Source organism: Lacerta agilis, chromosome 12, assembly GCF_009819535.1.
Source record: "Lacerta agilis isolate rLacAgi1 chromosome 12, rLacAgi1.pri, whole genome shotgun sequence".
NCBI lineage: Eukaryota > Metazoa > Chordata > Lepidosauria > Squamata > Lacertidae > Lacerta > Lacerta agilis.
In genome coordinates this window covers 34,146,946-34,160,008 of record NC_046323.1, presented here as the reverse complement: position 1 = coordinate 34,160,008, position 13,063 = coordinate 34,146,946, and the positions used below count along the sequence as shown (strand labels likewise).

Below are 13,063 nucleotides of genomic sequence, written 5' to 3'. Positions count from 1 at the left end.
GAAACAAATTCAAAGCGAAAGAACCAATTCAGACAATACTTGACTCCAAGGATTGTAGCTGCAGAGTGATGCAGAGAGGCCTTGGTTTTGTGCAGGGAGATTGAATTAGCGAGTTTCTGTATCTCTTTAATCTCCTTGCACAAAACCAAGCCCTCTCATCAATCCTTTATGAGAGAGAAGGAGCATGTAAACTGAAAGCATGTTCATAGCCTTTCCCTTCAAAGTACAATCCTGGCATTAAAGCTTCACTTAAAGAATACCTCTGGTAAATAAGAGTGGAGAACAAGAATAACAGGATTTTTACCCCCCACCACCACCACCACCAAGGAAGGCTTTTTAATTTTAACAACTTCCCATAGATTAAATCACTGTCTCTGTGTAATTGTTATTGATTACCTGGAGTAAAATTTCCCTTGTTTAGCCTTTTGTTCATGCTGCAGCCTCATATTTTCTAATTTGACTGGACTTGGTATGAATCCTATTTCACAGCCTTCTTTTACCAATCGTCCTATCCACCAGTCGTTGTTAAATTTCTAGAGAAAAGAATAGATTAATGAATTTAAATGTCAGAAGTTTTTCTTTTTGCTGTTGCCAAAGAATTCTCCCCTCATCCTAACGTATCACATTTACCATGCTGGTAAGTGACCATACTAGTAATTGCATATAATTTATCTACATAGTGTTTTTAAGCCTAGGAAGTAGATGTCTAAATAAAATATCATCAAGCATGTGTAAATGTAGATGGAGTGTCTGGGAGTTGTTAGATTTATCAGAATTTAGCCCTTAACCAAAATGAGTATGGATGTGGATGAACAGATACCCACCGGAAAGATGTATATCTGAAATAAAGTGGTGAAAGTTTGAAGCTAGAATTAGCAGGCTGTAATCCAAAGAGTCATATTGTACCCTAAAATTCCCCCCATACAGTAGAAGACAAAACAGTCAAGACTTGTTTATTCATCGACTCTCTCAGCCAACTACTAATTGCTTTAATAAAAGGATTCTAAATCTGCTACACAGCAGGTGTGGAGTGAGAAGATGGACAGATAACAGGATTAAGGAAGGAATGGGCAGGAAAAGTAGTATCTGACTCATTCCTGATGTATCTGGAAATTTAGAAAAGTGTTTCATCCTGACAATGCTATTTCAAGCTAACACAGAATGACTTTTAGGTGTTGGAGAAAGTATGGGCTCTATCCTGCCAAAATTAAGTGATTTTGAGTCTCATTAACTTTGATGGGAGAAAATCATGCATGTGACATGGGACTTGTGTACTTAAGTTTGGCTGCATGATAAGGGCTGCACTACAAGTTTTGAATGATTAAGCATCATGTCACCATCTACAAAGCAATCCATGTTTACTTAGTCCTGAAATATTTGATAAGATGACATGCATTAACTACAAATGAGGTGGAACACCCATGTGTTAGAAAGCACATTATACTGAATTTCCATAAAGCAAGGAAAGAGAAAATGGGTGGTCTCTTCTCTAATTCACAGAAACAAGAGAAATCTGGTTAGTCTAAAAGAGTATCCAGATGTGTTACTATCTACAATTTAGCCATTTCAATCACTTTATGCAGACATTATCTCTTATTTGCTGCTATCAAGGTAAACTGCATGGACACCAAAGGTATATTGACTTAGAAGTCTACTGTAAGTGTCACAGAAACATTTATGTAGCACTTTAGCTTACAGTCTGAAAAAGAAAAAATGAGACAAAAGAAATTCACTGAATCTTCTTATTACTAAGGGCAAAGGCATTGCAGCATTTAAACTGACCCAGTTTGTACAATCCATGGCTTAGTGCGAATGAGCAAATGTGTGGTTTTCTGGAGAGAATATCATGTCTACTCTGCTCCTCCTCTGTTCCTGCTGCTACTATGGAGTTGGTTAGCATTATGTCCAAACCTAGGCTTATGTTTTATCTCCAGACAAAAAAAACAAAAAACCCTTGGGTACAGTTCATGGTTTGTCTGGAGTGAAACAAACCACAAATGCAGGTCTGGAAATAATGCTATGCCAAACCATGGCTTAGCTCATAGCTGTATGGCAGCAGCAGGAGCAGAGATGAGGCAAAGCGGCTGCAATCTGGGAACCCAAATGTTTGTTCATGATGTATAAACATTACTTTTAAACGAAAATGAGAAAGGAAGCATGGCACACAGTCTCTATCATATGTAAAGTCTTGCTGGAATCCATCCAGTTTAAATAAAACAGCATACTTTATATTACTGCAATCATAGCTATAATTGCAATATAAGCTGTCTTACTTCTTTAACATGAAGAAAATCTTTCGCTTCAAATGAGATGGCCATGCCTGGGACTGGTACATCATCCTCGTGGGCTGCACTGTAGCTAACATTTGTCCGGACTGCAAATGCAACAGGTTTTGTCTGTAGAGCAAAATGAGAGAAAGAGGGTTGATATTTTTCCCGGCATTAAAATGTGCTTGTCTTCAATGAAAACACTGAAAAGTCTGGGGAGTACTTCATAAGAGGCAATCAAAGTGATGATATTATGCTGAGGATAGATGGCAGTTTTCCAAATAACTTGGAAGTGGGAGACCTGTAACAAATTTGACTATTCCAGAGGTACTTCACAAGGTCAGGGAGAAGACTCATTGCCTGTTGACAACTTTCCCAGACTTGCCCACTGACAACTCTCCCAGCAAGTATAGTTAACAGTTACCTAGACATTAGAAAGTAAAGCAGCTTTGGTATCTAATCTGTGGTACCAGACAAGTCTCTTTTGCAACCTAATTATGAAGCTTATAAAAAACAAAAAATGCAAGGAGTCTGTTTCCACCAATTTTGAAAGTTGGTTCATTTATATCCACCCTTGCCCATTAAGTGACAGCATCTTTATGTGGTGATTGCCTATTGAAAACATCTATACATATTGTTGGGAGAAATGGCTTCTCTGCAAAAGGATGGGGGGGGTAGAATCAGTGATGGGGCTCTAAAACAAAATGTTGCAATGTGGAGTTGTTCAGGATTCCAACTACTTCCCATGGTTTTCTTCCCCTTCCACCACCAGTCAGTGAGAATTCCAAGCTTACTGAGCATGCTCACTGGACTGTTTTCTTGGAGGGGTTACACCTCAATTTGGGGTTGCCTTGTCATTTATTTATATTTTACTAAAGATGTTTTGTACTCCTGCAAACCTCAGTTACCCCAAGTCGCCTAATACCTTATCTCTTGTAAATAGGTGCTGCTGTTTTGGCCAGAAGACTTGAATCAGAAATAGAGGAGAAAATATGCAAAGTCAGGTACAGTGGTACCTCTGGTTACGTACTTAATTCGTTCCGGAGGTCCGTTCTTAACCTGAAACTGTTCTTAACCTGAAGCACCACTTTAGCTAATGGGACCTCCTGCTGCTGCTGTGCCACCAGAGCACGATTTCTGTTCTTATCCTGAAGCAAAGTTCTTAACCAGAAGTGTTATTGCTGGGTTAGCGGAGTATGTAACCTGAAGTGTATGTAACCCAAGGTACCACTGTACAAGTATGAATACATATGTATAAAGATACAATATAGAATTAGATGTGATACAAAAGAATTAGATGTGATTTCAATTCAGTGAACATTATAGTATAGTAAATGTGATTCTCCCCCTCTGTATTTTGCAAATTTTAATTGGCATAAAATTATCACAACTAGCATTTTTAAAATATAGTGTATCCAAACAATTATTACAAACAGAATTTACTTTAAAAATAATATTTATTTGTACTTGTAACAAATGGAGCAACAATCTCCTGAACTGTTTACTAGTTTATGTGGAACAAAAAAAAACCCTCCACAAAACAATTTTTAAAAATCCAGAGGTAACAATTATATTTCCTCTCCACAGTATTTAAAAAAAAATTCTCATAAAAAGAAATGAAGAAGGAAGTGGGACTAAGCTCCAATGAATGGGCATGAAATTTAATCAGAATCATTTTCTGAGCTGTAATTAAGTATATACTTTCAGGCCCTTTTTGTTGCTCTATATTTTCTTTCAGTGCTTTGAGGCCTAGTGAAGAGGAACAGAACCAATGCATACCACATGCATGCAAAAACAAAAATGAAACCTTTTTCTTTTCTGGTAACAACAGCACCTCCTAAAGGAAGAATTGTATCTTGTTCCTGCATTGGATAGTTCAGTTTGTAACCTAGGACTTGCTTGTCCTCACAGAAATTAGAATAATCTGATACCATACATATTTTTTTAGAAATGATTTATAAAATATTTGAACCCCTTATCTTAAAATATTTTATTCATCATGTTAAAATAAAACATTCCATAATATATTTTTTATTTTTCCAATTTTTCGGAAAAAAACCAAAAAAGGCTTCAGGGGAAAAATGGAAAAAACTGTTTTTTTCTGAATTTTTCCAGGCCTTCACATCTCTAGCAAGGGGACAAATGACTTTTGCCATAAGTCTAAACTGATATTTGAATAAAACGGATATTTTATTTTTAAAAAATGGAAAGAGGCTCTTGTGGGTACTTGAGTCCAAAGCCATTTAGGGCTTTATATGCTGGTACTAACACACTGAACATGTTATCTAAAACTGGAACATTGGAACACAAGCATCACATTTCAGTGAGAACAGGTTCGGAAGCAAAAGTAGGCAGAGGAACAAATAATAAATTTTATCTTTGTACAGTAGACTAGTTCCAACACACACTCACACACTTCTCTCTCCATTATCCAGACAAGCAAGAGGCACTATCAAGTTCAAGCACACATTCCAGACAGGCAAAAAACACTTGGGCTGCAAAGCAGAGCCAGTGAGGAGTGTTGCCAAGGGAGAGGGTGTATGGCTTGGGGAGAGTTCTGAGGGCCAAATAAAAGAGGACTGTGGGACCACATCTGGCTCCTAGGCCTGAGGTTCCCACCCGTGATCCGAACATCAGAGAACTAAAGCTTGATTCACAAGTTGGATGCAATTTTTGCAGCTTGTAAGTACATCCACAAAGTTTAGGCAGATTAATCCAGAAGAAATTCTGGCATGGTTTGAACTGAACAACCTGGGCAAAATTTCACACCAGTGACTAACTGTGGTTTGGCATCCACACAATATATCTCCATTGGCAACTGTACCTCCAGTATAGCTTTCGAAATGGGTGTAAATTTCAGCAGATGGCAATCTTAGTTAAACTGAGATCTCACAGAAGAAAGGGAAACAGTTTAAGATAAAGTTATGATCAGGTGAAAGCACAAAGAATGAGATAGATTCTGGGTCTATATGAATTTGGGGCTGGGGGACAGCTTTTCAAAGACCATGAAATGATATCTATTATAGAATGGTGGAATAAAAAAAATGTGAGATGGCTTTGTAAGCCATCTAGTCCAACCCCCTGCTCAGGGTCAGTGTTATCAGCTCAACAACCTGGCAGGGCCCACCACTAATACTTGCCTGTCCCTTTTAAACTCTGCCACAGCACTCTAAACACTAGGCAGCTGGGTCTAGCTACCATTCTCAGTTTTCACAATGACCCATCACAGCATCATTCTATGGCATTGTAGAAAATTAAAGTGGCAGTCCCTCAGTCACCTGATGCTGCTTGGGAGCATTACTGCTGCCCACCAACACTGCCAGGGTAGTGTGCTAGCACTTACCAATTGGAGACCACCACAGGACACTTTGCTCAGGGCCCCCTCAATTTATAGTCAGTCTTGGGAGGTTCAATAGAGATTGTCAGATAAAAACACTATACTAATCCTACCAAAGGGAATTCCCAAGAGTAAGCTGTTTTGCATTAGTATTCCTTTAAAAATTATGTTTGGTTTGAAAAGTCTCATTTCTAAAGTTCCAGAATAATAATAAGCCAATTTTCTTAATTCACACATCTTCACAACAATTCTGTTAATATGGCCCATTTTATTCCCTCTTACTATATGCGTCATTCACTCATATTCAAGGTGAGACTGCCCTATCTAACACAGCAATGAAAATATTGTGATATGTATAATCAGCTCCCTAAAAATGCTGCATGCTTCTAGAAATTATCTGATAGCTCCCTTGGTATTTGTGCAATAGCAGTTAGGGACTTTCAGTGTTTCATATCAAAGAGCAGATATAAAAAAGAACAGGAAAAAAGAAAGAAGAGTTTTTCAAAAGAAACAGTCTCCAGAGAGCCTTTCAAAAAAGGGTGTTAACCTAAATATAGGCGCCACTGTAGATGTGTTGTTTCCACAGCTCTGCTTATAAATAATGTATATGAATAAAGCTGGAAAAGTGACTCAACATGTAAAAACGTCAAGCTTCTTATCTTAGATCCTAAGAAGAGATATTCAGAAACCAGCATTTTTGCACAGCAGTACACAACTAGATGTTTTGCACACATATGAACGACTGATTAATGATTGAAAGGTAAATGGCAGAAGCAGTGTGTCCAATGATCATGGCAATTGAGCAGGCCTTCAAAAGTCTTTGTGTTTTATTGAAAGAGTTTCAAAGTCCATATTTTAAAAAAACCCAGATATATTTATGTGGTAACAGTATCAGAGTACTATGCAAACATTCTGTAAGCTTAAGTCTCTAGTGCACTTACAAGCTAGGTAAGCACCACTAAACCTAAATTCAGTCTGGATTTACAGCTCTAATCCTTCCCAGAATTGTGGGGTGGGGTGGACGGGTGAAGATTGTCTACCCCTACAGACTACAGTGGTACCTCGGGTTACAGATGCTTCAGGTTATAGACTCCGCTATCCCAGAAATAGTACCTCGGGTTAAGAACTTTACTTCAGGATAAGAACAGAAATTGCGCGATGGCGGCAGCAGGAGGCCCCATTAGCTAAAGTGGTACCTCAGGTTAAGAACAGTTTCAGGTTTAGAATGGTTCTCCAGAACAAATTAAGTTCTTAACCCAAGGTACCACTGTATTGGGTTCTGGTGGGTTTCTGGCACCCTTGGGTGACTTAACAATTGGTATGGGGTGCCACAGGAGGACCCTCCTCCTCCTCCTCGCTTTCCCTCTTCACGTCAGCTGTCCTTGCTGCATATCTGCAAATCTCTCTCTCTCTCTCTCTCTCTCTCTCTCTCTCTCTCTCTCTCTCTCTCTCCTGCCTGACCTGAGTCCTGATCCTCCTCCTCCTGCTGCTGCTGCTTTCTGCCTTCCAATCATGTCCAAGATTACCGGTACTTCTCCCCCTCCACTCTCAAGTAGAGTTCGCTTTGAGGCACCTTACCTGCACGAGGGATTTGGTTATGGAGCAGCCTATGCAAAGTGGGAAGTTTGCCTTATTTATTGTGGGGTAAGGGATGGAGGCTGAGATCTCTTCAGTGAGGGGGGGGCAGGGCTAAATCCAAGCACGTACGTGTGGGGGGCAGGTGGACAAGGGAAGCCAAGGGAAGAGTGCCATTTGTGGAAGAGTTTTCATCCCTGCTCTGGAAAAGGGAGTTTTTTCATCCCTTCTACTTGCAAGTAAACCCCACGGCTGTTCTTCAGGAAGCTCAAGGTGGGTGTATGTGGTTCTTCTCTCCACGCATCCCTTCTAGCTGCACAACCCTGCGAGGTAGGCCAGGCTGACAGGCCTCCAAGGTTACACCCTATGAAATTATAACTGAGTGGAGGATTTGAAGCCCTGAAGGTGCCCCAGGCCCCCTGGTAGGTTTGATCATTATTCCTTCAGTTTTTCTAGCTCTTTAAAATGGGGCAACCAGATCTCTTTGCTTGATTGCAAAGCCACACATTTAGACAGAGACGGAGGTATCTGCAAGACATTTAATTTACTCCAGAGCCTAGGCTTGGGTAATGTTAGAGGAAACCCCAAAGCCACAAAGTTTGGTCCTTTCCAGGGTTGTCTCAGGCCAGAAATAAAAGTCCCCCCCCACAACCTGGCTCCAACTTATTTGCTGCCATTATTTGCATGCTACCCAACAAAAGATTAAAGATAAGATATAAAACTGTGAAATCAAAACAGCTGTCAACACTGATGGCATTCTCCTATGACTACCAGTAATTATGGCTAACTGATTTCTGTTTTGGCCTAACATTGCCTGCTCTTTTATTCCTTCTGCTTCAGATTTTCTTGCACCCAGATCCCATGCTTAAATTTGCAATGCAATATGGAAAGATTATTTAAATTGGCAAGCACCAGTAAAAAGGGGAAACAGCTCAACTGCTCACTGGAGCAGGGTATTACCAACATGTTACCCTGCTGTTGAAAGAATTGCACTGGCTGGCTGCCACTTAGCTACCAGGCTAAGTTTAGGGTGCTGATTTTAGTGTATAAAGCCCTGCACCACTTAGGACTGGTATACCTGACAGATTGTTTCATCCCTTATATACCCACAGTCAAGTACTGCACAATGCAAGTAACAGCCTTCTGCAAATGTTATCTGCATGATGCAAGAATCTGACCTTTACTCTTTCATATTAGACAAGCACTATCTCTGCTGTCTTTCTGGTGCCTACTGAAGACCTGCCCTTTCCAACAAGCTTTTAAACAGAGATCTTTCCCAATAGACATCTGCATTGGAATTGTTTTTAAATTGTTTTACCACCAGTTGTTTGCCACTCTGAGCTTCTTTGTAAGGACAGGAAAATAAAGGTAAGTCCCCTTCATGTGTTAATCACACAAAGGGAATCCATGTGTAGAAAGGTAAACCAGGATTGCACTGCTGACCCTGTTCCTGTGGTCATGAGACCTTTCTTGCTGTAACCCACCTGCCCCAGTTCCATTCATTGATACTGAGCAGGGGAAGTTTACATGCATAGATTATGTAGACTTCCATGGGAGATAGAAACCTGCACGACAAAGCTCCCAGTTCCTGTGGAAGCTTACACATGCAGAGATCTCTATGGATAGGTTTCCCCTTTTCAGATACCATGCTCAATGTATGCATGAGCCACATAAAGAAGCCACATGACCTCAGGAAAAGGCCCAGCAATGTGGCCCTACTGCCCCTTTCTACATGCAGACCTCCTTCATGAGATTAATATGTGAAGAGGCTGCAGTGAGTCCCACTTCTGAGTCAACACATATGGGACTGCATTGCCAAGGATTTAGAGTTAAGGGGAATCATATTTAGAAACTAAAGCAGAAAATGTATAAACCATTGTGTGCAGGTTTATATTCTTTGCAGGGAGTATAGCAGCCCATACTGAGGTAATTTCAGAAGTACACGTACCAATGCAATTTGGCACAATATTATTTAGGCATTAAGGTATAATTAATGGGTGAACTTCTTCTTTTTAAAAAGCACTTGGTTAATTATAATTTTGCCCACTAAGTCACCACCAATGCTGAATTAAGGCTGCAAACCAAAACACAGTTACTTGGGATTAAATATCCCATCCTGAATATATACATGGGAGTAAGTCCTTTGGAATTCTGTAGGACTTATATTCAAAGTAAATATGCACACCATTAATCTAATGGAATTTAATTATGAATAAACATGGATAGAACTGAACTTTAATTAGACTATAAATTGCTAAGACGCTAATTTAGCTGCAAAAGTTATAATCCACCAGCACCCAATTGCAAAAGATTTATCAGTTCTCCTACGTTTCATAGTTACAGAACTGTATACAGTATTATCTGTAGCCAGTTATCAAAACTCAGGAACTTAATACATTATTGTCCATGAGAACAATGCATTTATGGAAACCAGAGGTTTATTTTTCTGACCGATTCAAACAGCTCACAGAGTTCCATGTTGATACTAGATTCAGAAACTAAAAATAAACTAAAGCTATTTCAAATGGTCTAACAGCATTCCTTTGAGAGATAAGAACATGGAAGAGCCCTGCTAGATCAGTCCCTTACTGGCCAGCCAGATACCTCTGTGCTTTCTTACAAAAACTGTATGACAGCAACAGCTGTCCCCCACTGTCTGACACTCAACAATTGGTGTTTAAGAAGTTGCCTTTGAATGTGGAGCAGTCATTTAACTATTGTGGCTAATATCTGTTAATCAATTTTTACTATCATTTCCTTTCCTCTTTCCAGGTCTATGATGTACTTTTTGAGACAGTGTGGTCAGAAGTGCACAGAGTATTCCAAATTGTGTTTATACTTCAGAGTTACATAAAGTGTTATATTACTGAAGGTTTTATTTGTAAGAGCTCGTTTCAAGGTTGAGGACCAAAATACTACCTCTCATGGGCTTATTAGGTAGCAGCAGCAGGAGAGCCTGATGTAATATTATTCTGGGGCACTGGGGGAAATTAAAGTAGAGGTTTGCAGACCTAGCTGCTTGAGATGGAGGCCCACGGCAAGTGTCAAACCTGGTGGGTGGACTCGGTAACTGTCTAGGATGTCAGGTGGTGCCACCACACCTGATTTTTAATCCTTCCTTAGCAATCTTCATTGCTAAATTTGTCTCTCCTTATACAATTCTATCTGATTTATACAATGCGTAAGTCAAACAGAATTGTGTTAGCAGAACTACAGTATCTATGTTAAAACTGAACATGTAAGAGACTATTCAGGAGCCCTACTAGGGATGGATGTAGTAGCTCAGTAGCAGAACATCTGCTTTGCATGTAGAAGATTCCAGGTTCAATCCCCAGGTGGGGCTGAGATAGACTCCTGCATGAACCCTGGAGAGCTGCTGCTAGTCACTGAGCTAGTCAATGACCTGACTTGTTATAAGGCAACTTCCTATGTCTCTATGCATGTATTCATATTCATCAAATGTTAAATCAGAGATTTAACATTTTATTCAACAGTTAAGAAACATGTTCTGTGAGCTCACTGCCAAATGTTTTGAAATTCATATTTATTGAATTCTTGTGAAAGTAAATTAGCATTGGGGGTTCTCTTCAGCTTGCCCAAGGTATCATGATTGTTTGAATTAGGTTATTCTAAGTGGTGGTGCTTTAATAAAACTGCTGATGAGCCATGATGGTGAATTAATGAGTTTTATAAAATGAAGTTTGAGATCTTTATAACTGTCAGTTCCAAATGTAAGAAACAAAGGATACTGTGGAGCTGTGGTGCATTCAGGACCAACCTGACTTCACAAGCAACCCAAACACTTGGAACAGCAACATTTTAAGGTGTGCCAATGAACAAACAAAGGATGGTTTATTCTCCCAATGTGCTGTCACATCTTTCAGGCAGAATGATACACACATGCTTAACGTAATGGAAGCTCCTGAAATCCTTAGGAAAAGAAGCAAATATAGGTCAGGAATGCATTGACAGAGAGGCTCTGCAAACTACAGTGAGGGGGAAAAGTAAATGATCCCCTGCTAAATTTGTCTGTTTGCCCTCTGACGAAGAAATGACCAGTCCATAATTTTAATGGTAGGTTTATTGTAGCTGTGAGAGACAGAATAACAACAGGAAAACCCACAGAAACCCAGAAGACAAAAGTCAGAGATTAATGTGCATTATAATGAGCAAAATAAGTATTTGATCCCCTATCAACCAACCAGATGTTAGGCTACCTGGTATCTTCACTGTATGTAACAAGCTGAGATTAGAAGCACCTGCTGTAAGGGAGAGGTTTTACCTATAATCCCAGCTCGTTACAGTACCTGTACAAAAGACACCTGTTGACAGAAGCAATCAATCCAGCAGATGCCAAAGTAGCCACCATGACCAAGACCAAGACCAAAGAGCTGTCCAAGGATGTCAGGGAAAAGACTGTAGACCTGCACAAGGCTGGACTGGGCTACAAGACTATTGCCAAGCAGCTTGGTGAGAAGGTGACAACAGTTGGTGCAATAATTCGCAAATGGAAGAAACACAAAATAACTGTCAACCTCCCTCGGTCTGGGGCTCCATGCAAGATCTCATCTCATGGAGTTGCAATGATCATGAGAATGGTGATGAAGCAGCCCAGAACTACACGGGGAGAACTTGTCAATTATCTCAGGGCAGCTGGGACCATAGTCACCATGAAAACAGTTGGTAACACATTACACCGTGAAGACAGAGATCTTGCAGAGCCCACAAGGTCCCCTTGCTCAAGACAGCACATATACAGGCCCGTCTGCAGTTTGCCAATCCACATCTGAATGACTCAGAGGAGAACTGGGTGAAAGTGTTGTGGTCAGATGAGACCAAAATCGAGCTCTTTGGCATCAACTCAACTCGCCGTGTTTGTAGGAGGAATGCTGCCTACGACCTCAAGAACACCACCCCCACCATCAAACATGGAGGGGGACATATTATGCTCTGGGGGTGTTTTCTGCTAAGGGGACAGGACACATTCACCGCATCGAAGGGACGATGGATGGGACCATGTATCGTCAAATCTTGGGTGAGCACCTCCTTCCCTCAGCCAGGGCACTGGAAATGGGTTGAGGATGGGTATTCCAGCATGACAATGACCGAAAACACACGGCCAAGGCAACAAAGGAGTGGCTCTAGAAGAAGCACATTAAGGTCCCGGAGTGGCCTAGCCAGTCTCCAGACCTTAAGCCCATCGAAAATCTGTGGAGGGATCTGAAGGTTTGAGTAGCCTTGAAATCTTACCGACCTGGAGAGAATCTGCAAAGAGGAGCGGGACAAAATACCTCCTGAGATGTGTGCAAACCTGGTGGCCAACTACAAGAAACACCTGACCTCTGTAATTGCCAACAAGGGTTTTGCCACCAAGTACTAAGTCATCTTTTGCAAAGGGATCAAATACTTATTTCACTCATTATAATGCACATCAATCTCTGACTTTTGTCTTCTGGGTTTCTGGGGTTTTTCCTGTTGTTATTCTCTCACAGCTACAATAAACCTACCATTAAAATTATGGAATGGTCATTTCTTCGTCAGAGGGCAAACGGGCAAATTTAGCAGGGGATCAAATACTCCCCCCCCCACACTGTATATTATCTATTATTCTATTTTGCTGGAAACAGACAAATCTGTTGCTTATGCAAAGACTTTACACTCAACACTATCCAATCAAATATCTGAACTAAATCCTTTTTTCCTAAACAACAGACTCCCTTGGAATACAAATGTAGTTCGTTTCTGCAGTCACTTTATCTGTCTTTCTCTTTGCCTGCAAGACAATGCAACACAACATACTACATAGGAAGGTATTATGTACAATCTGTTGTTTGTTTAGTGAGCCCCTTCACTCCTTTCCTTTCCCACAAGCCATGATTAAACC

General features: G+C 40.4%; 1 protein-coding gene across 10 annotated transcripts in view; it reads right to left on the bottom strand.

Moving 5' to 3' along the window:
* CACNB2 (calcium voltage-gated channel auxiliary subunit beta 2) overlaps positions 1-13,063 on the bottom strand; it is a 133,007-nt gene that overhangs the window by 21,820 nt on the left and 98,124 nt on the right. For all 10 annotated transcript variants that reach the window (XM_033165131.1, XM_033165132.1, XM_033165130.1 and 7 more), the window contains 2 exons: positions 2,274-2,396; positions 397-533 (listed from right to left, as the gene is read on the bottom strand). In XM_033165131.1, the coding sequence (XP_033021022.1) occupies positions 397-533; positions 2,274-2,396 (260 nt within the window). The remainder of the gene's footprint in view (positions 1-396; positions 534-2,273; positions 2,397-13,063) is intronic.